The sequence below is a fragment of the Trichosurus vulpecula genome, chromosome 1, assembly GCF_011100635.1.
Source record: "Trichosurus vulpecula isolate mTriVul1 chromosome 1, mTriVul1.pri, whole genome shotgun sequence".
NCBI classification, from domain to species: domain Eukaryota; kingdom Metazoa; phylum Chordata; class Mammalia; order Diprotodontia; family Phalangeridae; genus Trichosurus; species Trichosurus vulpecula.
In genome coordinates, this window is record NC_050573.1 from 180,357,139 (window position 1) to 180,383,335 (window position 26,197).

Sequence of the window (26,197 nt, forward strand, 5' to 3'; positions counted from 1 at the left end):
GATACCTACTATCTATACTACTGGGATAGATTGAGGAAGTACAAGCCTTAAAGTAGTAGTTAAATGTCATTTTAAAATTTACTCATTTTATGGTTTGCTATTTCAAAATGTGTGAGCTTTCACCTTCATTTACTTTTAAGAAGATATTGACATCTTTCTTCTTGAATGATCATAAAAATATGTAACAGCTTCCACAGAGTGCCCAAGGTCTACTGTGAACCATTTAAATATTTTAGAAACATAATTTATATGGGATAGATTATAGGATAGTAGATTTAGAGCTGGAAGGGACTTTTGAGGCCATTGAATCCAACCTCTCATTTTATAGATGAGAAAATTGAGTCATGGAGAGGTTATAATGGATTACCAATCATCACATAGGTAGTATCTTAGGCAAGATTTGAACCCTGGTCTTCATGATGCTAAGCTCATTTCCCCATGTGCTAAACCATGCTGCCTTTCCAAAAGTGACAGAAGTGAAATGGTTTATCCAGAATTACACAGTAAGTAGCAAGGACAGGATTTGGACTCATGTCTTGTTACTCCAAATTCAATTCAATAAACATTTAATTCTAGGCAATGAGAAAAAAATATATAATCAGTTCTTTCTCATTAGAGACTTACATTCTACTGGTATGAATACTATACATAGATAAGTAAATACAGAGTTATGTAATACAAAAAGTTTGGATGAGGAGTGCTCACTGGGTAAAGTCTAAAAGATCTGATTTAGGAAGTGGCATGTGAACTGAGTCCTTAGACTCTGGAAACAGGGGAGGAGAAAGAGCTTTTCAGGCTTAGATGAGAGTCTGTGCAAAGAAAGAGAGGAGAAATTTAGAAAGGGAGGTACTATTTAAAAAAAAGAAATTAAGAAGTTCTTCCCCTAAAAAAATTTTTTTAATGTTATATACTATGTACAACAAATAGGACAATTGAGTTAGCACATGAGGTGTTTGTGGAAAAGGAATATGAATTTGATCTGGAAAGAAAGTCTGGAGCCACACTGGGAAGGACTTCCTTGACATTCAGAGGAGTCTGTATTTTTTTCCCCTAGAGTCACAGGAAGCCATCAAAGGTTTTTGAGCAGAGATGTGGCATGACCAAACCTATGCTTTAGGAATATATATTTGGCTGTTACTGTGGTTGGATGAGAAGAGAATATATTCAAAGGGATCACTTAGGAGGCCAATGCATTCATCCAAATGACAGGTGATGAGGGTAGTGGCCATATAATTAGAGAACTAGGAACAGGAAGGAAGGAAGGAGGGAAAGAAGGAAGGAAGGAAGGAAGGAAGGAAGGAAGGAAGGAAGGAAGGAAGGAAGGAAGGAAGGAGGAAGGGAAGGAAGGAAGGGAGGAAGGAAGGGAGGAAAGAAGGAAGGAAGGAAGGAAGGAAGGAAGGAAGGAAGGAAGGAAGGAAGGAAGGAAGGAAGGAAGGAAGGGAGGGAGGGAGGGAGGGAGGGAGGGAGGAAGTCACTGCCCTCAAGGAACTTACATTCCATTGGAAGAAGGCAACATACGAAAGGGAGCTGAAAGGGGGAGATTGTTGGGGAATGAAGGTACTGGCATGAAGGCATGTTTTTGATGTATAAAGAAAGTCAGAAACAGGATTGTAAGGGAAATAAAAGTACACAAGCTATCTTGGGTCCCTCCATAAAATGGAAGTTACAGGAGGAGCTACACCTGTGGGGAAATGGGGTGCAGACTTTGGGGTGGGATATTCCAAGGTGAGTGGGCCATAGAGGTGGTAGGCTGTTCTAGGGTTGGGAGGCACAGGTACTGAAGGAAAGTTCCAGTAGAGGGGCAGGGTTTTGAAGTCCCTGGAAGGTCAGGAACAGAACTGAAAGGTGAATGATAGAAAAGATGTTGGAGACACAAAATACACAAGTCCTAACAGTAATTGGATATGAGGGTTGAGGGAATGTTGAAATCTGATGATGGCTCAGAGATTATGAATTTAGGTGACTAGAAGAATGGTGGTACTGCCAAAAAAAATATGGAAATTAGGTAGAAGTGTGGGGTTTGGGTGGGGGTTAAAGATAATGATTTGGGCATGCTTGATTTGAGATGCCTATGGGAGAGAGTTTCTGCAAGCAGTTTTGGACATAAGCCTTGAGTTTGCAATAGATTAAGACTGGATATGTTGATGTGGGAGTCATTTGCATAGAGATGTTAATTAAATCCATGGCAGCTAATGAGATCACTAAGTAAAATGATGTAGAGAAAGACAAGACCCAAGAGTTGACCTGAACTTGAATGATATTTCAACAAAGGAGTCCGAAAGGAATCGTCAGGCAGAGAGGAGCAGGACCAGAGAATAGTAGCAGGGATACCAGGAAGGAGACAGAATTGAGGAGCAAAGTTGTCAGCTATGTCAAAGGCTGCAGAGGGATCAGGAAGGATGAGGAATGAGAATGAGCCATTAGATTTAGCAATTGTTAAATTACTAGTAACTTTAGAGAAAGCAGTTTTAGCTCAGTGTTGAAGTTTAGGCAACAGGTTGCAAAAGATTGAAAAGAGGAACATGAAGAGGCGGAGGCAAAGAATCCAGTGAGAAGGCTTTTACTAGGGGCATGTCTGTGAAAGGGGGACACACATATAGGATCATACCTTGAGATTGTTGGATTTTAGAGAAAGGAGAGATTGAAGCAAGTTTGTAGGCAACAAAGAAGATAAATTGAGATTAAAGATAAGAGGGAAAGGGGATGATTAAAGAGTCAAGCTCCTGAAGATGATGGAGAGGAATGAGCATAAAGGCAAAAATGACAGGTTGGTCTTAGGAAGGAGAAGAGCTACAGCTTCCTCAGAGACTAGTAAAAAGAACAAGAGAATGGGGGATGATCCTGAAGGGATTTGAAGTGTAGAATTGGGGAAAACAAGAGGCTCATAGCTGATAGCCTCAGTTGACCTAGCAAAGTATGAGGTTAAGTCCTCTACTTGTAGATAGTGAAGAGGGGTTCTGTAGAGGGCTTGAGGAGATTAAAAAGGGGGGTGGGGAACTAGTGCCAGACTCACGGAGAAATAGAAGAATTTCCACGCAGCAGTTTTCAAGGTTAGGGGAGAGTTGAGCAGGTTTTTAGCCATCAGGGAAGGAACTAATCAATTTGGGATGTACTCTGACTCACATTAACATTAAATAAATCCTTCAGGGCCTAACCCAAGTTCTTCCTCCTCAAAGAAGCCTTCCTTCTTCTACAGTCTAGCGTAACTCTTTTCTGAACTTTCATAATACTTAATGCCTATACCATTCATCTGGCCTCATTAACTTTATCTTTCATTTTTTGTGTGTGTCACAGGGGGAAAGAGCCTTGTAAACCTTAGAAAATTATATAAATGTGCAATGGTATTAATGTTAGCCCTGGCTACTCAACTAGGTTGTATTTTTTTCAAAGATAGTAAGTAGTAGTCTTTTTACTTCTTTGTATCTTCAGTGCTTGCATTTAGCAAGCATTAGATAAATGTTTGCTATTATTTATGATGATGTTTATATGGTAACTTGTTCTAGAGCCTCAGAGTCATGTTTTATTTACTTAGTAATATACAGGGTTCTTACTATGAATAAGAGGTTGTATATACAAAGAGCCTATAAGATCTACTGGATATAATTGTGTTCTGCAGTAAAACAGGAAAAAAATTCAAGTATTAGACCCAAATTTTAAAAATCATTCTATGTTACAGGGTTAATGTTTGTTTTATTTTCAGCACCCTGGCCAGGGGCCATGAGGCAGCTAAGAACTGAGTCAAATCAAAATTATTCCAAGATCCATTTGAAACAGTCTTTTTCAAATAAGCTGTGTTGCAGTGTTATTATGGGAATATAGAGGTGGCATGTGATGGGGGGTTGAAAGGGGAGAAAAAGGATCTTGCAACAGGTTTCTAAAGACCAACCCCTTAATGTCAAGTCATGTGACACTCTATGGTTCAGGAAAGGTGTGTCTTTGTTGTTGGGATCTTTAGACTTTCTGAATGGCATGGTGTGTTTTTCTTGGGATGCTGATACACTCCAGGCCATGCAGTCAGTCTCCAAGTATTAGATGAGTCTGTGCTCATGAGGTATTCCTGGGGGGAGGAGGAGGAGAAACACTAAAACTTTATCTCTAACACAGCACTTTTGATATGACTTCTCAGTCTTGGATTGCATGGGGTGCAGGAGAGAACTGAGAAACAAAATTGAAAGGTTATATTCTTGAATAACTGATTCTCATTCTGTTACTTTGTAAATGCCTAAAGAAACAAGGAAGCAGCAGTTAAGATTAGCGGGTCAAACAAACAGTTACTGAGCCCTACTATGCGCTAGATACGGTGTTGCGTATTATCATTTGGTAATGTAGGAACTGTGCCATAAGGCGTTTTGTTTTGTTCTGTTTTTAAATTTCTCCAATTAATTGGTATAAAAGGAGAAATCGTATTTTAAATTATAATTTGGCAATTTCCCACAATCCAACAAGGAATATAACACTGCTTAGCATAATTAGTTCTTCAGCACTGAAATGAAACATTGTTTATGAGTCTACAAGTACATTTGAACGTGAAATTATTTTTAATGTTTTATTTCTGACTTTTGTTTTCCATGACATAATCACTTCCTGTTATACCATCATCATCAAATTTGCTCTTAACACTTACTGATACAATGACCATATCTATCAGTGCATGCAATACCCTGTACCTGTGTAGTCCCCTGCCTTTCTACTAAGAGGAGTGAAGCATGTTGTATCATTTGTCCTGTAGGGCCAAGATTAAATATTGTATTTAATTTGAGTTCTCTTACTTTTTCCTAATGTTTTCATTCATATTGTTGTAGCAGTTGTATGTATTGGTCTAGTTCTGCTATCTTCTATCTGCATATACAAACAAACTCTATGTGTTTCTTAGCATTACTCGTATTTGTTGAACCATATGGCACAATTAATATTCCACTCTATTCATTACTATAGATTATTTAGCCATTCTCTAACCATTGATCATTTACTATGTTTCTAGTTTAGGCTACCAATTGATATCGATGGAGAGATAGCATTCTTTGCCTAACGTCGGGAGTAAAAGCATGTTAAGTTGTTCCCCCCAAAATAATCATGATTTTCACTACTCCCCCCAACACAGACATGCACATGTGCTTGCACGTGCGCGCACACACACACACACAGACACAGATCCCCACCCCTCACATGTACATGCACCCCTCCTCTTCCTTGTCCTCTTTTGCAATAATCGTACATTTGCCAGTTAACTTGCCAGCACTAAGGTTTCATCTCTTTCTAATGGAATTGAGTTCTTTCTTTGTAAAAAGCAGAATATTGATTAGTGGGGAGGAGCCAGAATGTTAAGGTTATAAATCCATTTTTTTCTTCTCCAATTTTGCCCTTCTTTCAATTGTGGATGAGAAGGTTGAACACCACATGGAGCAGATGAAACACATTAGTCTTAAGTGAAAGCCACAGTTTGATACTTAGCATCTAAAGAAACCGTATCAGCAGGGTAGTGTTAGTATCCTGCCACACATAGGTTTGAAAATCTGTTCCTCCTTCAACTACCTGCCAAAAAAGACCCATGTTCATGGTTCTTCCCCTGAGTGCTTGTGAATCTTCACAAAGCAATTATGTGCCCCACTATAGTTTCCATATAATGAAATCACAGGGCTAGAAGGAATGTGAAGCTTGTACCTGCCTTCAGTGTCAATTTGAGGATACTTTCATTTGGATAGCAAACCTGAACTGACTGCATTATTTCAAGCCACAAGGATTTGCAGAAGAGATGGGCAGCGCAAAGAACCAGGTTTCTTAGTGGACTGAAGTATGAGGTTAATTTCCTATAATTGAGGAGACATGTTGAGTCTTCTCTTGAGCACAAGTAGAAATACCATATATCTGTGTAACAAGATTGCTTTCATTCCAATCTTAAGCAAGAATGCACCAGGAGAGAAGGAATATGTTGGATAAAAATGTTCCTTTTGCAAAGAGCACATTATTTCTTTCCTTGGGGGGAAAAACCATCATCTCATTTTTTTTTTCCTTTGCCTACTGTTTCCATCAAAAATAGGCCTTTTGGTTTTGGCTTCTGTGACATTTCCACAATTGAGCTAAGGCAGCTTTATTAAGAAGGGAATCATATGTATTCTTTACAGACCCTCATAATTTCTCTCTTCCTGAGAAAAGTTTTTATTTCTGAAAATTAAATTAATTTCTGTTACTAAATTTTTATCTCTTATTCAAATAAAAATGATATTCAGGTTACATTCAAATCTACAAATATTTATTAAGCTCCCAATTTGGAATTCTGGAGATTCAATCCCAGTCCTCAAGGATTTTATAATTTCCTAAGAGAAGATAAGATATATACACAAATAACTATGATATAACTTAGAATATGATTAAATGCATAAGAAAGTTCAAACAGAGAGGCAGGTAATCATAGGGGGATGGTATCACTTCTACCTGGGGGGTGTGTTTTAACAATGGCTAGCAGCTCCTGCTGGGGGAGCAAGATCCCCCCACAGCCAGCACCCAGGAGGCTGCTGGCATGCCGGGAGGCTGCCGGGAAAGCACAGGTTCTTTTTATCTGCTTAAACAAGGAAAGCACGGTGAAGGGGTTGACCAGCTTACTTTAATCCAGCATTCAGTTAGCATACAGACAAGATTCATTTAGTTCAGGGGAAAACGCCAGCGTTCAGTTAGCATTCAATTAGTTCAGGGGAGCAAAGAGACAAGCATCAACAGACAGACCCAATACAATTCATAGTTACCAACATCTAGGCTCAGCCCGAGAGCAAGGGCTGGCCCAGAGTCGCCCTCCACCCTGCTCCCACACCAACTGGAAAAGGAAAGAGAGCTCTTCAAGCTGTCCTCTCCCCTCTTATAGAGTTCTTGACATCATCAAGTGCCGCCTGAATGACCAGGGCCGATTGGTTCTTGAGTTGGCCTCTCCCCCTACTGTAGGCTAGGTTAACACCCAATAGGGCGTGGCTCTGGAGTCAACACCTCCCCTCAGCCAGTCCCATGACTCATCACACAAGAAGTTCTCTGCTTCCCGGCATGGTCGCTGGGCTTCCTGCCCCGGAAGAGCAAGCCCCAGGGTCCAGCGAGGCTCAATGAGGTAAGCTGAGTCACTCAAAGAAAAGAAAGGCCATTCTGGTTACAGGGTGGGTAGGGAAGGTGGTAGTTTTGGGTCTGGGATGTTTTCATGAAAAAGGAGACATCTGACTTTGACCTTGAAGAAAGAGTTGTATGTTAATAGGTACAGAATCTGTTCCACATAGGGATAATGTGTGCACATGCATAAAGGCAAGGGTAGTCAGACAAAAAAATTGGAATTAGATTTCAATTCAATTTGACAAGCAAATACTAAGTTTCTACTTTGTATAAGACACCATGCTAGATTCTGGAGATATAAAGAAAATTTAAAACACTGTTTGCCCTCAAGGAGCTAGTATGTTACTGGAAGCATACAATAAGTAAACAGATAAACATATACATAAACATTTAAGAAGGTAGACAGGGCAGCCCTGAAGTCAGGAAGACCTGAGTTTAAATCTGGCCTCAGATACTTACTAGCTGTCTGACCTTGGGCAAGTCACTTAACCCTTTTTTGCCTCAGTTTCCTTATCTGTAAAATGAACTGAAAGAAATGGCAAACAACTGTAGTATCTTTGCCACGACAACCCCAAATGGGGTCACAGAGAGTCAGACACAGCTGAAATGACTCAACAATGACAGAGAGCAATAATGAGCCTATGAACTGAGCTTTGAATGAAGCCAGGTGTTCTAAGAAGCAGAGATGAAGAGCAAATGCATGAGAGTCACCTGTAGCCTATGTGCCTTGGGATCATAACAATCAGTTATTATCTCTGGTCCTATATGATGAATACTTCTTTGGCTTATGATTGCTCATAGTTTACTCTAGGAATTGTGCTTTAATATTTTTAATGTAATTTGGTTCTCTCTCTTATGTAATCAAACTAGCTGTTTTTCTATTTTTAGAATTTTTTTTCAAAAACTAGTTTGAGTTTTTTCAATGAAATGGATTTTTTTCTTTCAATTTTCTTAAGCTCCTCTTTGATTTTCAGAATTTCTAATCTAGTGTTTTGTTGGAGTCTTGATTTGTAGCTTTGTGTTGTTGTTGCATCCCCAGTTCATCAATCTTTCATTTCTGTATTTTGTTAATGAAAGCATTTAGGGATACAAATTTTCCCCTAAAGACTGCTTTAGCTGCAACCTGAAAGTTTTGGTATATTATCTCTTTGTTGTCATTTTCTCTGACGAAATGTTCCTTTGTTTCTGTGATTTGTTCTTTGACCCAACAATTCTTTAGAATAAATTATTTAGCCTCCAATTAATTTTTAATCCTTTTATCAAAGGGCCTTTACTGAATGTAATTATTATTGCATTGTGGGTTTGAGGATTACTCTTGAGGCAAATCCCTAAGGCTGGCTCTGCCCAAGAAATCTCCCTTGTTATAAAATTCAAAGGAGAAGCAATATGGCAGAGGAGAGAGCTGGCCTTGCCTCAGAATCAAGAAGACCTAGGGTTAAGTCTTGTACCTGAAAGGTTGGTTATGTCATGCCTAAGAAGTTACAGAACCTTTCAGGGCCTCAAACAATTTTCTAAGGCTATTAATTGATAAGCAATTGCCGATTTGCATTTGTAAAGGGAGGGTTACTGACTAGGAGTTCCCTACCTAACGAAATGACAGGTCTAGGCAAAAGATATGTATGTGTATTTGTGTTGGTTTATGTGTATGTGTATTTGTTCATATAATATATGTATTTTATATTCATATAAATATGTACAGTTACATGTGTAAAATCAAATGAGATAATGAATGTAAAGTGTCCCCAAATTTAAAGCCCTATTTATGGGTCTTTGTCATCATCATCCATTCAAATCCCAGTCAGCACTCTTGATCTTGCATTTCTGTGTAAACATAGCCTCAGGCAAGGCTTTCTGTTAAGCTGTCTGCTGGGGACAGCACAATCCCTGCAGCACAGTTTGCAAAGAAAAACATTGTATTTATGTTTTTCTTTGTACTTCATTGTGATCAGCTAGGCCCCCATCAAAACTAATATCCAAGGCAAAGACTAACATTATTTCAAACAACTGGCGCAAAGAAATATAAATGTAGAGATAGAAGAAACCTTATGGAAGAATTTCAATCCAACCACTTTATTTTAAAGGTGAGGCAACTGTGGCCAAGTGATAAAAGTAATTTGTCTGAGGCCACACAGATGACTGAGTTGGAATTCAAACCCAGGTCCTCCGAGTCCAAATCCAGCATGTTTTGCCTCACACCTTACTTCCTTAAATAGCAAACTGCTGCCTTGATTCCTTAAAAAAAAAAAACAAAAAAAAAACAGATTTAATGTATAATGTTATTGGAAACCAATTCAGGAAAAAGAATGAGAAATTCTTGCACTATGCTGAGTTATTCTAGTCCATTCATAATGTGAATAGATGGGATCTCAATCAAATCATAGAATATGGAATCTTATATTTCCACTCTAGTTAAGGTTGACTGATTTGCCAGGCTTGGCTGTGCATACTGCATTTTACTTCAAAGCAAGTGGAAAAGCATCCATCAGAAATATAACTCAGAATTTCAGAGCATAAGACTAATGATTCCCTCCTAAGCCAAGGAAGGCAAAGAATTGTGATGTGAGTAATATGATGCATGAAACATTTGGCAATGCCCCATCATAACAGCATGGCTTTGATGACGTTGGAAAAGAGCAAACAGTGCCTGAAGGAAAGCTCTGACAAATCATTCTACTACCTGTCATATATTTTCTGGGTTTTTTTTTTCCTGTTCCTGCTTTTCTCTCCACACCCCAGTTGGACTTAAGTAAGATGTTTTTGTTTGACTCACTTGCTAGTGTTTCAAAATACTTGAATGCTAGAGATTTCATATGTGCAGTATAAATTTACTGTCCTAGAAATTGAGAGTGATGCCTGTTTGAAGATGGTGCTGTTTTATATATTGTCATCATCATTAACTAAAGAATATGCCAAAACCCAAAGCATGCTTCTGAACAAAAGATCTAGTTATGAAATAGGAGAACCAGATAGATGGATGATACACCAACTGTGTAGAAGAGAAAATACTTTTTTTTCTCAACGCCCAATCAACAATCAACTAGCTTTTAGCAAGCTGCTATTATGTGCCAGTCACTGTGCCAGGCACTGGGAATACAAAGACCAAAAAAAAAAAAAAAAGGATTCCTACACTCAAAGAGCTTTGTACACTTGTAATCTTCCTATAATTTTGATTTACTTGTGGCACAAAGGAGTATGATGGATTTCTCTTTAATATGCAAGTTTTATTGGTTTCATGTAACAATTTTAGAGAGAACTATAAAACAAATATCAAAGTGGAATAGTTCCCCCATTTGAGAAATTCAATGCAATTGAATTCTGCAAACATTTTTAATTATCATTTGTACAAGACACTGTGCTAGGCATCTGAGGATTCAAAGGAAAACAGTACACAGTGACTACCTTATTAGATGACAATCTAGAAAAATACAGAATTTTTTCACTATGCTGTGATATTTCATTCCATTTATAATGGAGCATAGATAGATTGAGTGAGTGAGAGAGAGAGAATGGACTTATATAGTATGTCATAAAAACTCAAGAGACAATTTCTAATTAGTCATTATATTAATTATGCTAGTGGATAATTAATCAAAGGGGTCAGTAGCACTCTCAAATGTCAAAACCCCTTATAGAACTCACTCAACACTTACATGCTTTTGGAAGAGTGGGTATTCCTGAGGGTAGCAATCAACCCTGATTAGTTAACAATTAATGAGAAGAATGAATATTACAATGAGAGGTGGACCCATTCTAACAAGGGGCTAGGGGACTTAACTTTGATCTTTCTTGTTCCCAGACCACCCCCAGCCTTGAGCAATCTACATGAAGGTTCTACCTGCCCCACCCCCCAATAAAGCCTGAGTAGAACACAATGGGCTTCCCTACTTGGGTGGGGTCTGAACAAGGTTGAGGAGAAAGTTAATCCAATCTCATTATCAGTAATGTCCTTCAGATGCTAGCTAGCTTGACCTAGTAGAGAGCAAAGATACAGGAAGGGAAAAACCCTTGGATCTCCCCAATAATTTGTTATTTAATAATCATTTCTCTCAGAGGCCATTAACATGTAAGGGACCTGATTGAAGAATCTTAGCTGATTAAAGTTAAAGTTTGCTATTATAAAGTATATTTGCCTGCTACGGTTAATTCTGGATCATAGGGTTAAGGAGATGAGGAGAAGGGAGGGGTTTTTTGGCCACAAATGGCAAGAGAATCAGTAGATCCTGCCATCTCATGATGACTGGTAAGTGTCCATGTAAGTCAATGGCATCAACTTCTACCGCTTATTGCTCCAAACACTAAAGGTATAAGGATATAGGCAGTGGATATAGAAGGCAGACAGTTCTAAAAAGGCATCTGGGTCAGTAAATAACTTGTTCAAGAGCAAACATTCACCAATGTTAAAGCCTCATCCCAAGATGGAGCAAGTACTTGAACCCTGATCTCTGTGTCCCTACCACCTTTTGCATTTCTGATGGCTCCATCCAAGAGTACAACTAGATGGGGTTCTTCTTCATTGAAAGCCATTGATGCCTCCGGATCCTTAAGGCTTTCTGATAGTTCTGAAACCCTGAAGGAAGCAAATGAGAATTGTTCAGCACTTTCTCAGGTCGTCTGTGTTCCAAATCGGGATTCTTTTTCTGTTGCTTCTCATTCAGTTCTCCTCATGATCATAGTCTCTGTTACATCCTTCTGATCCCAGAGTTGTTTATTTGTTTGTTGTTTAGTATTGCATCATTTCATAAAGTTCTTTCCAGGTTTCTTTGTTTTACTGGTAACTGTCCATCTTAATTGCTTTATAGTATTCTTTTATGTTAGTGTATCACAGTGGAGGGCTGGTTCTGTGGCCCTTCTAGTCCATGTCTCAAGTTGGGTTTTCATCAACTGTTGTAGCAGCTGAGGACCACATGTTCTCTCATCAGCTCATGGTCATATGGCATTATCAAAGATACTTCCCAACTTTCCCATTTTATACAAGAAAGATCCCATTGCTGATATGTGTCAATGATTACCAGTTTTCCTTTCTTCCCAGGTGTCCTAGTGTTATTGTTTGTCCTTCCTTCTCAAAGAGGACCAATGACATTGGGAGGGTGATGTCTTAACTTGCAAGTGGATTGGGTTTAAGTGAGGCAGAGCTATGCAAAGTCATCAGCCTCATTCTCTCCTCCAAGGTCATCCAAGTCCAGTGGCAAGACATAGGTCAGGACAACTGGAGGTGACCTCAGATGCAGTTGTAGACCTTGCCCTTTTTAAGCTAAGATCTTTTCCAGATCTCAGTTTGTCTAAGGCAATACACATTCAATGATTTAAGGGTAGGTAAGAAATGAGGCAAAAGATGGCCTACCTTGCCAACTCAAAAAAAAAAAAAACAATCAAACTGGGAGGGGAAGACTGTCAGGGTTTCTGTCCAGAACAGAAACAATCAATAGTTACATTCACTCCAAGCCATCAAAACCCAAACAATGACCAAGTTAGGCTTAGACTGGGACCTATTAGTCATCTGTGAAAGCCAGAGTGATTTGAGTTTAAGGCATGGTCAGGTAGTTCCATTGAATTCCAATGGGCTCTGTCAAAGCCTGGTTTTTCAGTACTCTATTTCAAGAAATCGTAAATGAAATTATATGAATGAAATTCCTGGTGTAGTGATTGATAGAGGCAAATTATTATCTGTTGCCTTGTTCCCCAATCTGTTCATTGAGACTTCTGATCATTTTAATTGGTTGAAAATGTGTAAAAGGAAGAAATGGAAACCAAGGGGGGAATCTGACTTACCCCCATGACTTTCTTTACAAATTTTCAAGTCCGTTCTCATGGTTTTAATTGGGGTCTGTGAAACATTTTCTCTAAGTTTCCTAGACTCTGTGGGCTCACTCCTCCATATAAATAGCTAATCATCAGATGTTGGGATTGGGGCTTCATGGGGTGTGGAGGGGGAGGAAAAAGGACAAAGATGCCTTTAAGTTTGTTCATGGCCTTAATTTCTAATAACTCAATTCTCCCAAGCCTCTAGACACTAAAACATGTTATCTGTATAATTGTAGTAAACAAGTTAACTTGTTTGCAACAGGATTTTTCTTTTGAGTCTGGGCTTTTGTTCAGTACTTCATATATTAAAGTGTCTTCCATCTAGGCAACCTCTGAGGGCAAGAAAAAGTGCTAACATATATCCCTATTTTATGGAAGATAAAATTCAAGAATAGCATTGAATTGCCTTGAAATCCACAGAGCCAGAACCAGATCTCATGTCACCTGACTCCTAGTGAATTGTTCTTTCTGCTACCCCATAACTGCCTTGCCCCTCCCCCCAACCTGCAGTTTCTTTATATTTCAACAGGACTAATCTAGTGTTCTGGAGAAGCATGCAAGCTTATTCTGCACTTTCATTACTAAAATGAAGGGGTAGGGCTCTTCTACCTACCAGGAAATGGGAGGTAGACAGATTATTACACAGAACTAGGTAGAATTTTATATGTCTATTTCTTGGGTCCTTTAGGCAATACACTTCCTATCAAACAATCGATAATAATTAGATGTCCAGAGTGAAATATAGCACATCATTATGTTTCCTGCATCTAGTAGGAGAAACCCACTTAACTAGTCCCAAATCAATGGATTTTCTTCTTTAATCCTGTAGGGAATGATAGAAACAACAGAGAATGTGGTAAAAATGTGAGTTGTAGTTCTGAGCCCAATTACAAAAAGCTAGACACACTCTCCAGCAAATAAGAGAAACAAACCCCAAAACACTAAACCTTTCATAGTATGACATCCTTTATTGCTCCAGGGGCACTCTTGGCACCTTCAGTGAAAATTTTCTAATAACAGCTGAAGTAAAGGTGGTGACTAGGACTTGTCAGACTGTGGATTTAAATTCCCTTCCATCTCTTTGTTTCATTAAGCATACCCTGTGATGTTTCCATAAGAAAAGGGTCAATATGACAAAAAAGATATGCTTTGTCATGGATTTCTGTAGAGAGGCACTGCTCAAAATTGAATATGAAATCATATTGATATTGAGACTTATAAATAGGAATATATTTGTAGTACCTTCTATACCATCCCTAATCTAAGGACATCTACCTCCAGTTCCTTCCTGGAATGGATAAGTCTAGTTAACTTGGTGAAATCTTTGCTGATAGAGGATTTCTGAGAATACGGGTAGTTCTATGCTCACTATTAAATGTTAAGAAGCCCAAAGGTTTTTTGATTTGTTTGTTGGGGTTTTTTTTTGGGGGGGAGGGGGAAATTCCAAAGCTGTAATTTCTTGAATGTAGAAATCTCCCTCTGCCAGTGAAGATTAACAACTCATCAGCAACTTTTAGAGCGTTATTTGGGCACAGGGAGGTTAAACGATTTGCCTGTGGTCACACAGAGCAGGTCGAAGAAGCAGGACTTGAATACAGATATTCCTGATTGCTAGGCTTGGCACTCTGTCTACTACACCACGCTGTCTCTCAAAGGATCCAAGATAACATTCAAAACAGAAATCTCTACCAATTAATTTTTAATCTGTTTTTCCATGGCCCTTTATTACATATAATTTTTATTGCATCACGATCACAAAAGGATGAATTTAATATTTCTGCATTTTTGCATTTAATTGTGAGGTTTTTATGCCCTAACACATAGTCGATTTTTGTGTAGGTGCCATGTATCATTGAGAAAAAGGTATATTCCTATCACTATTCAATTTTCTTTGGACATTATTATATTTAACCTTCCTAAAATTCGATTTACCTCTTTAATTTCTTTCTTGTTTATTTTGTGGTTAGATTTATCTAGTTCTGAGAGGGAGAGGTTGAAGTCCCCCACTAGTATAGTTTTGCTGTCTATTTCTTCCTGTAACTCACAACTTCAGGGAGAAAATTTTAGAACTCAAAGTCTTTGAAAAACTTAACGTTGAAAATTGCTTCTATATATAATTGGAAAAATATTTTTAAATTTTTTTTTACAAAAGCTCTGGAAAGGGAAAAAAGAAATAAGAGCTATTATAGGAAAACCTTGTCAACTAGAGCCTCTTTAGCACTTTATTGAATGGTGATGATAGTGATCTCCATCACGTATATTTAATATGTAGGATCCTTGGATTTAAAAGTGGAAGTCCGTCCCTCTCATTTTATTAATTTTATTTTTTAATAAGTTTCATTGATTTTTTTGTTCATGTTGCATATCTCATATTCTGAATAAATATCTAGTTCTTCCCCATCCCCTCAAATTGAATCATTCTTCATAATAAGTGAAAATATCTTGGTAAAAATTGGTAATATACTTCCCATATCTCATAATGGATGAAATATTCTGTCCCCTTCATTCTCTACTTTTCTTCTAGAATCAAGACTTGTTATTACAACTTGACTCAAACTTTGACTTAATTTTACTGTAGTTATTTATATTCTTCTGATTCAGCTTATTTCATTTTGCATCACTTCATGCAGAACTTCTCAAACTTCTCTGAGTTCCTCATATTTGTAATTTCTTACTGCATAATAGGGGCAGCAAAATGGTACAATGGATAGAATGCCAGCCCTGGAGTCAAGACCTGAGCTCAAATCCTGCCTCCAACACATACTAGCTGTGTGACCCTGGGCAAGTCACTTAATCCTGTTTGCCTCAGTTTCCTCATCTGTAAAATGAGAAGGAAATGGCAGACCACTACAGTATCTTTGCCAAAAAAAACCCCACTCAATAAGGTCTCAAAGAGTCAGATGTAACTGATCACCTAAACAACAAACCACATAATAACATTACATTACATTCGTATGCTGGAGTTTGTTCAGCAATTTCCAAATCAATGAACTTCTACCCTATTTCCGGTTCTTTGCTACCACTAAAAAAAAAATGCTGCTATGAATAGTCTGGCACATATATTGAACTTTCTTCTTGTCTTTGACCCCCTTAAAACCTCTTCATTTTACAGATGGGGAAATTGGGCATTAGGGAAGTTGAGTGACCTTTCAAATTAGTTCATCCAGAAAACAGGAGATCTCTATCCTGTGCTTCATATATACTAAGAAGCTGCTCACTTGAATTCCAAATATTAAAAGTAACTTTTAAGCAGCAGCAGAATGTTCGTTGATGTATCTTGTCTAAAGCCAGCAAAGTCCAGCTATAAATATGAGATCGTTGTATTTCAGGTGGAATTTTTGAGCTATGATCCTGGCTGTAAATGATAGTACTAATTGTGTTGCTTCTATCGAATTACTTGTTTTTCATGGCTAAAAGAGCAGCTCTTATACTACGGGAGATTTTTCTTGTAATAAGAGACACAGGTATTTAACTGTCTTTCTTGAATGAAATTAGGTTCCTCTTGTTTGAAAAGGTTTTTGTGATTTTCCCCCTTTCTTTCTTTCCAGTAGAATGAGAATTATATACTGATTTGACCTTGAAAAGTAAAACTGACCAATTTTCCAGCCTGTGCACTTAAGCAAGCCTTCTGTCCTAATTCCCAAATGGCCCCTAACTACAAAAATCTCTGGAATTGCTGCTTATGCCTGATGATAAACTTTCCTTTTGCTAGTCGTGCACTGTGTAAGCCCTTCCTTGTTTACGGCTGCTCAATATTTCATCAAAGTTCTCAGACCTTCACTGGGGCTCTCTGATATCCTCCAAGTTAGGTGGAAATCAAAAATGTCAGTAGCCCATACAAAGTCATTTTCTGGGTCATGTGACAATAGGCTTTGGCCTTTTTCTGATAACAATCCTGGGAGGGGGACTTTAAGCAGCAGGAAAAATACATGCATATATATATATATATATATATATATATATATATGTTTATATGTATGTATGTGTGTGTAGACTTTAGGAAACGGTATTTCGAAGTAAGGTTATCATTTAAAATTTACGATATGTTTTCCCTTGCACTGCTGGTCCCTCTTTCCCCTCTTCCAGTACTTTGTAGAGGGGGAGAGGAAGGAATAAACATTTATGTAACACATACTACGTACCAGGCACTTTGCTAAGTCCTTTGAAAATATTAGGTCACGTGATGCACACAACATTCCTAAAAGGGAGGTGCTTTTGTTATCCTTGTTTGGCAGTTAAGGAAAACTGAAGCAAACAGAGATTAAGTGACTTGCCCAGGGTCACACAACTGGTAAGTGTTTGAGGCTGTATTTAAACTCAGGTCTTCCTGACTCTAGGCTAGGTACTCTTTCCACTCTAACACCAGCTGCCTCTAGTATTTGTATGGTATTTTTGTAAGCTATGGGCAGCTACGTGGCTCAGGGGATAAAATGCTTAGCCTGGACCCAGGAAGACTCATCTTCCTGAGTTCAAATCTGGCCTCAGACACTTACTAGCTGTGTGACTCTGGGCAAGTCACTTCACTGTACTTGCCTCAGTTTCCTCATCTGTAAAAAGAGCTGGAGAAGGAAATGGCAAACTACTCCAATATCTTTGCTAAGAAAACCCCAAATGGGGTCACAAAGAGTCAGATACAATTGAAAACAACTGAACAGCAACACAGTGGGAAAGGTAGGGTTTTATACTGTAAAGAGCACTGGACTTGGAATCAGGAAATATGGATTTGAATCCTACCTCTAAAGTTTAATAACTCTTTGATATTGAGTAAATCCATTGACCTCACTGAGCCCCAGTTTCTTCATCTATAAATAGGACAAATGATACACCTACCTTATAAGACATTTGAGAGAAAGCCACTCTTTAAACTTAAATCACTAATATGAATCTAAGATATTATCACTTCTTGTAGGATTATGTAACCAATTCAAGAGCCTATAAATCTCATTTTATAGATATGTAAATATCTATATTTCTCAGTTAAAAAAAATTGTGAGTCATTAAAATGATTCTTTATCCAATGTTAACATATAATAAAATTTTAAAGGCCAGCATATTACATATATATGTATGTTTATGTATGTATATATAATATAATCTATTATTTAGATTTTTTTTCTAACTGCATGACCCTTGAAATAGAATCAGTTTTATAAGGCCAGCTTATCTTGATTTAGATTTTTTTTTCTATCTGGATGACACTTGAGATAGTGTGTTTCATGCTTTGCTGAAGGTTTATTTATCTGTGTTGATATTACAGTCTGTTCTAACAAATTGCCTTCAGCAGGCTGGAAATTTAGTTCTTTCCTGATGAGAGAGGTTTGGGTTTTTTTTTTTTAATACTGCATGCCTGCCATCTGGTCTAGGATATTTACAAATATTCATATGGGGGAGGTGGTATCAAATTTCTAATTTCTCTACTGTGGCTCGTCTGGTTAATTGTTTTTCAAAGTTGTTCAAGTACCTTTATTTGGGCTTGCTATTATTTGGGAGGTTATAAATCATGACTCTTACTTTAGTGTGAGTCTCTCTCTTCTGTTCAATTTGCAGTGTTTTGATTAGCTGTCTTAATTATGTGTTAAGGGAGCCAATTTAATTTCATCTTCTTTTTGACACATTCCATTGTCCTTTAGTGGACATCTGTTCATACAATGGTCATCATGTTCCCTACGGCTCTGGGTATCATTTTTCAAAGTATAATATTAAAGTGATGCCTACATTTTAGAATGGATTTTCAGCCTTAAAATATATATATGGAAGGTTCCTTTTAGCCTCCTTATCTGTTACACACATTTCTCTTCCCACATGCCAGATTGCCAGAACCAACTCCACCCTCTCTCTCAACATCAAATCACTATTATTTTCCCCTCACTCCCAGAGTGGGTAGAAGAGGCACTTCTTTTCTTGTTTAGACAGTTGATTTCAGTTCCCCACCTTTTCAATAGGTAACAAAGCCATTGCTTTGTCCTTCTTACCTCACCCCCTCACCCCCGCCCCTAGAAGCTTCTTTTCCTCTGCCTTATTAGACCACAAGCTCCTTGAGAGTAGGGATTTTTTTTTACGTTGTTTGTATCTCCATGCCCAGTCCCTGATTGGTAGTAGACACAACAAACCATTGACTTTATATTTTTCCCTTCATTTCTTTTCTCCTTGATTGCATTCAACAAGCATCTATTCATTTCTATATACAAAAAATGCTAGAAACTGGACCTCATTTCCAAAGTCCTAGTTCAGCAGATACTTTTCAAGATGGACAGGAGGATAACCATTATTTTGGCTGGGCAGGAAGGTAACCATCATAGCTTATTTCTTCCCCATCCCAAGCCTTCCTCTCCCTTTATTTTGTGTTTTTTAAACTAATATTCCTTTAAAATATTCAGAGGCGGGTGACTTGTATTCTCTTTTTTTTGCTCCTAATTTATATCCCTTCCCAGGACAGTGGTGATGTTGTCTTTGAAGCTATGGTAATTAGCTATTTTGTAATTTTATAAGTGGCACTGAAAATAGTATCACAAGATAAGAATTGTGTATGAATTATTTGAAATGAGAAGTGTGAAGTACCTTAGATGGAAGGTGATATTAAAGACTTTAAACTAGGAGAGGAACATATTATATGTTAGACAATTGAAGCAAGATCAAGAAGAACTTGAGAGACTGGAACAAAAAGGTCAAATTAAATAATAAGGTGAAAATTAGTAAGAATAAGTAGAAGGAGGGAGAGAGGGGGTAAAGCCACTGGGATTAACAACTGAACACTGATGATCTTGGGGAAGGGCAATTTTATTTGAGTGGTGGGGTTGGCAGTCAGATTGTAAGAAGTTGGGAAATGAATAAGTTTTGAGATACTGGAGACAGGATAAACGATTCCTTCTAGGAGCTTGGCAGTGAAAGGAAAGAGAGATGTCAGATGACAGCCTGAATGAATGTAAGTTCACCTGAGCATTTTGAAAGAAATCTTTTAACAAACCTGAACATGTCTGTATTTAGGAGCCAGGAGATAGGGAGAGATTGAGGATGAGCAAGAGAGAAGGAGTGATTGACAGGGTAAACTTCTCCAGGAAACAGGAGAAGGTGGGGTAGACAGCTTTGGCAAGGAGATGGGTCACCTTTTTCTCTGACTCAACAGTAAAAAGGAGTGACCCATCTCTTTGCCAAAGTGGTTAAAAAGTTTGGGGCAAAGGAGTAACATGCCCAGATATATACGTGAGCAAGATTAGTCTGGTACCATGATGAAGGATGATTGGAAGGGGGAAAGAGTGAAGGTAAGAAGGCCTACTTAGAAACTATTTTCTTGTAGTAAGTTAAAATAAGTGCAGATGGAAGAACAGTAACTACAGAGAGGTGCCAACATGTGTTGTATCTGCTTTCTCACTGTAGAAACCACTTTTCCTACGTTTCAGCCTTCATCTACCACCATGTAACTTCAGGCCCCTGGGCCTCTGCTTGAGTGTCTCATCATTGTGGTGCATATCATCTGGACCAATTCCCTAGATACACACATGTAGGCACAACTGTAATGGGGGCAAAGGCCAGACTCTCTGGGCCACTGGCGTGCCGGCCTCTTGGGCAGACTGGGCTTTTTGCCACTGTCAGTAGCACCCCCACACTACTCAGTGGCATTCACCCAGTTTAAAGAAATTTTAGTTCTCTCTCTGAGGAGCAGAGGGTAAAGAGAAAAAAAAATATTTTAGCTTAAACTGAATGCAAGTTTTCCCATAACAAATATGATGCCAGGCTTAAATTTTATGACTTAAAAGTAAACATTCAATAACAACAAAAAACTTAGAGATCATTTATTTATAGATGAGGAAGCAAATCCATGAAGTTAAGTCACACTAGCTCATTATACTTAGAACATATTTAGTCAACAAGCATTTTCTAAACACTTACTTTGTGCCGGGCATTGTACTACATGCTGGGGATACAAAGAAAGGCAAAAAAAACGGTCCCAGCCATCTAGAAGCTGATATTCTAATGGAGGAGACAATATGGAAATAACTAGTTACGTATAAGATATATACAGAGTAGGTCTTCTAATTGCTAGGATAATTCAGAGTTGGGGTGTTATTACCTTTTACCACACTTATTACCACCTATTTGAACTAATTGCAAAAAAATAGCTTTTAAGTAGGTCTTCTTACATTTACTCTTTCTCTTCATCTTGTTTCTGAATAGGTCATTTTCCTTTTTCATTTTATAAGTCACTTTTGTTACAGGCTAATTGCTTTTTTAAAAAAGTTGTTGTGGGGCAACTAGGTAATGGAATGGGTAGAGCACCAAAGTCAGGAGGATCTGATTTCAAACCTGGCCTCGGAGACTAACTGTGTGACCCTGGGCAAGTCACTTAACTCTGATTGCCTCAAAAAAAAAAAAGTTGTTGACTTCCTAAGCCTGAGAAAAAAGTTAACCAAAATACCTATCACATTCAACACGCAAAAGCCCCTCCTGGCAGTGGCTAGCACAGTTTTCTTTACTGCACAGGTTAAAACATGGCTCCAAGGCTTCCTTTCAGCCAGTCCCGTCAGCTTTTTGGCCTTGACTTGCCCTTTTTTCCTGTTCCTAGCTTCATACTCAGAGGCTTTTTTGCACTTGAATTCATGTCTATTATTCCTGCTGTTCCAAGGGGAACATCTCCTCTCCCTTCCTGACCCCTGCTCACAAGCTCCCCTGAACTTTTGGCTCTGGCGAATGATGGTGGAAGCTTTTTGTGATGGCATGCAGCTCACTCCATGCCTAGTTGCTCTGAAGATGAGCCAAATAGCAGGAGAGCCACAGGTGGGACACCCTGTGGGCCTGTGTTCCTCTACCCCTTCCTGCTACCCTCGAACTTCACTCCTGACCCACTAAAGTAGGAACAAAGGAGTTGACACTTCCACATCAATTTTGAAACTACTGGGGAGGGGTGGCAAGGGAGAAAGGAAGCATGGAGAAGTGGGAAATACTGCATATGTACTAGAGGTTTCAAAGAAAAACGCCATCTGTGAAGAGATGTCATGAGCAGGAACAATGTGTAACGAATTGGCATGCTGAACTTAGCTTGTTAAAATGGGATTGCTTTTTGTAACGTGCTTGTGCAGATTCAAACCTGTTTCTCTGTCGTTTCTTTGTAGCCCTGGAAAGGAAAATATCAATGCGACAAAGCAGAGAGGAGCTTATAAAGCGAGGGGTCTTGAAGGAAATCTATGATAAAGGTAAGAGGAATAAGTCTTCTTTACGACCAATAAATGAGTCATGGCGTGTGTGGATGTGTTTTCATGGAATCTCAGAGTCAGAAGGGGACCTCAGAGTTCATCCGGTCCAACTCACTCTTGAAACATGAATTCCTTCTATGACATTCTGACTATTAAATAGTCATCTACCAATGACAGGGAGCTCACTGCCTCCTGGGACAATCCATACCACTTTTGGAGAGCTTAAATTTTAGTAAATTTTTCCTTATGTTAAGTCAAGAGGCAACATGGAGTAGTAAATATTGAGCTGGTCTCAGAGTTGTGAACACATGGTTTCAAATCCCACCTCAGATACTTATTAGTCAGTATAGGCACTTAATAGATAGATTAATTTCATCACTTTGGGCAAGTCACTTAACCTCTCTGTGCCTCAGTTTTCTCTTCCGTAAAAAGATGGGGTTGGACACAATGGCCTCCAAATGCTCTAAATCTAAGATTCTAGAAATCATGATGTTCCCTTTAACCACTTACATCCATTCATTCTCCAGGGCCAATCAAAACAAGTCAAATCCCTTTTTCACATGCTGGCTTCTCAAAGATATAAAGATAGCCATTGTTTTCCAGAGAATCGTCTCTTCTTTAGGCCAAATAGCTCGGTTCTTTCAACCAGTCTTCCTACAACATGATTTCAAATGCCCGATTAGCCTTTTTCTTCATAAGCTCTGGCCTGTTGATACTCTCTCTAAAATATGGCATGCGGAATTGAACCCAGGAATCCAAAAGCAATCTGACCAGGACAGAGCACCGTGGAACTATCTGACCTCTTTTACAAGGCTGTGAAAAGCTTCAAATTCAGGGTTGATAATGAACAGTGTCAATGTGGGCTAGATAAACAAAGTTTGGAGAAGCTCATTATCAGAAAGTTGGCCAAAGCGATGAATTTTTCTAGCCACAACAATTCGTGGAGGGCTTATGATCTTTGTTGGTGGAGGCAGTTCGCATCCTGATGATATCTTGCTCTTTTGCCAGCCTTAGTTTCATTTGGTCAAATTACATTATATAAGGATTTACAATACTAACATATTAAAGAGACAGTAGAATGGAAAAATGGTAATTATCCATGTGGACAAGAATTGTACAAACTAATTTGGCTATAGTATATTTGGGGATTTAGAATATACTGATGGCAGCGTAAATGCTAATCTGGAAGACCTTAGAGGATAGAAAGGAGTAACCCAGGATAAGGGAAATGGGGAATATCTGGGGGCAATAATAGGGGAATTTCAACCAAATTAGAATATGCATTAAGTATTTCGGATATAGACATAATTCCACAATTAATATTTTAAAGAGGATCTCATGAGGACCAATTAAAGAAACTGGGGGTGTTTACTGTGGAAAAGAGCAATCTGAATCTTAAGGGTTGTCATGGGAATGGAGGATCTCCTTGGCCACAGAGGGCTTAACTAGGAATAGTAAGTAGAAGTTGTAGAGAGGCTGATTTAGGTTAATTGTGAAGAAAAGTTATCTAAAACTTAAAGGTACTGAAATACCTTTAAGTGTGTGTTGCCTGGACAATTGGTGGGTTTGCACCCAAAAACTTTAGTCAAAGAGTAAATTCCACTTGTTAGAAGTGCTGTTGAAAGGATAATAGTTGAGTTAGGAGTTAAGCTACTAGTCCCTTCCAGCATCTGAAATCTGTGTTTCTAATATAGCTAACATGGAAATTGCCTCATGGCTCTCTTACGGTTCTCTTAAATGTGATAAGTTCTTCAGGACACTGGAAGAAGTGCTGATGGAGACCATATCTCATCTTATATTAAATGTATTCATCTTTAACTAGAGAGAATAATAAGCTTCACCTGGTTTTTTTTTCAATATCTAATGACCATATGTTGAAAGAAATGATTATGCACAGCTGGGTTAAAATTCAATTGGTTTTGCTTTGGGGGAGATATGTGGGCACAGGCTTCCTACAACAAATGTTAAAAATCCATAGCATCTGGAAATATCATTTTAGATTAGGTATTGGATTGGGGGCAATTCTTACATTTTGAGTATGAATAATTATGAGAGAGAGAGAGGAAAGGGAGAGAGAGGGAGGGGAAGGGAGGAGAGACGGAGACATAGAAAGGAATATTTGACAGGTACTTTGCCCAAAAGAAATACAAGTAAACGACAGAGAAAGTAGCAGCTTCCTTAGGGACAGAATGAGATTATAGCTAAAAGCAGATTGGAAATTTCCAACATTTTAAGATAATTTCTAAAATTATTATAGACTACTGGGACTAAAAGGGATCTCAAGGGAAACTGAGTTTAAACCTTTTCTAGAGGCAGAACAACACGGAAAACTACCTAACCCTGAGGGGTGTTTATGTTGGTACTAAAAGCTCTCCCAAGAACGAGTCATAATCTCATTGATTCATCCCAGCTCCCTGTGCTCTTATATCATCTTGGAGCCCTCTTTAAAAGTCTAACTTAAATCCCCCATGCTGCTAGGTAATTTTTTTCCCTTCTACTTCTATCCTTAGAAGAATGAAAAGACAAGTAACTGCATAATGACGTATAATGGCCCTTAATGTTCTTGAAGATGAGATAGTGTTTGTAAAGTGCTTTACCAACGGTAAAACATCATATAAATTTAAACTATCATTATTTATTACCAGCCTTGCTCTTACTCAGTTATATAACTTCATTTCCCTTAACTTTTCTTTTTGCCAGCCTCAGTAATTCCCTCGGCTTATAGATTTAATAGGAGTAAGCTAATTTAGTGAAAAACTACCCTGAAGAATATTTTAAAGAAATGTAATTTTATTTACTCTTAAGTATATATAGTAAATAACACTAGACTCCCCAAATGTTGTAGAGAAGCTAATTTAATGAAATCACAGAATTTCAGAATCAGAACAAGCTTAGAAATCATCTAGTTACTTTAGAAGTGAGGAAACAGAGGCCCAAAGAATTTAAGTGAATTAGAATATTTTATACTGACAGAATTAGAGGAGGAGGACCCAAGTATCTTGAGCCCTTATTTGTCTTTTTTCAACACCATCCTGTTTCTGCTCCCAAAGTCTTGTTCTTACTTAAAACAAGGGTTCTTAATCTTTTTTGGCAGTCTGGTGAAGCCTAGGGACCTCTTCTCAGAATAAATGGTGTGTTACGTACATTCATAATTGAAGGAAATGATAAATTTCAATAAAGGGTTAGTGAAAATAAAGAACTATATTTTTCCCCTCTAGGTTTACAGACCTCCTACCCCCTGAAATCTATTGATGGATCCCAAGTTAAGAACCTCTGCCTTTTTTTAATAATATTTTTCCCTTTTGCATTTTAAAAGAATTATCATTCTTTCTTTTAAAAACTTTGAGTTCCAAATCCTCTGCCTCACTCCCTTATTTCCTCTCTGAGACAGTAAGCAATTTGGTATGTTATATATGTGCAATCATGAAAAACATATTTCCATATTAGTCATGTTGTAAAAGAAAACACAGGCAAAAAAAGACAAAAAAAAGTGAAAAATAGTATGTTTCCATCTACATTCAGACTATGAGATCTTTATCTGGAGGTGAATCACATTTTTTATTATGAGTCCTTTGGAATTGTGTTGGATGATTGCATTGCTGAGAATAGTTGAGGCATTCACAGCTGACCATCATATAATATTGCTTTTACTGTGTACAATGTTCTCCTGGTTCTGCTCACTTCACTTTGCATCAATTCATGTTAAGTCTTTCCAGGTTTTTATGAAATCTGCCTGCTCATTATTTTTTATAGCACAATAATATTCCATTACAATCGTATATGATAATTTGTTCAGCCATTCCCCAAGTGATGGATGTCCCCTCAATTTCCAACTCTTCTCCACTACAAAAAGAGCTGCTATAAATACTTTTGTACAAACAGGGCCTTTTCACTTATTTAAAATTTCTTTGAGATACGGACCTAGTAATGGTATTGCTGGATCAAAGGGTATGCATAATTTTATAGCCCTTTATGTGTAGTCCCATATTGCTTTCAAGAATGGTTAAATCAGTTCACAATTCCACAATGGTGCATTAGTGCCCCAATTTTCCTACATCCCCTCCAATGTTTATCATTTTCCTTTTCTGTCATATTAGTCAATCTGATAGGTGCAAGGTTAT

General features: G+C 38.1%; 1 protein-coding gene across 2 annotated transcripts in view; it reads left to right on the top strand.

Moving 5' to 3' along the window:
- Positions 1-26,197, top strand: part of LOC118852104 (phosphatase and actin regulator 1) — a 250,220-nt gene that overhangs the window by 71,545 nt on the left and 152,478 nt on the right. For both annotated transcript variants that reach the window (XM_036761771.1, XM_036761763.1), the window contains exon 2: positions 21,996-22,076. In XM_036761771.1, coding sequence (XP_036617666.1) covers positions 21,996-22,076 — 81 coding nt within the window. The remainder of the gene's footprint in view (positions 1-21,995; positions 22,077-26,197) is intronic.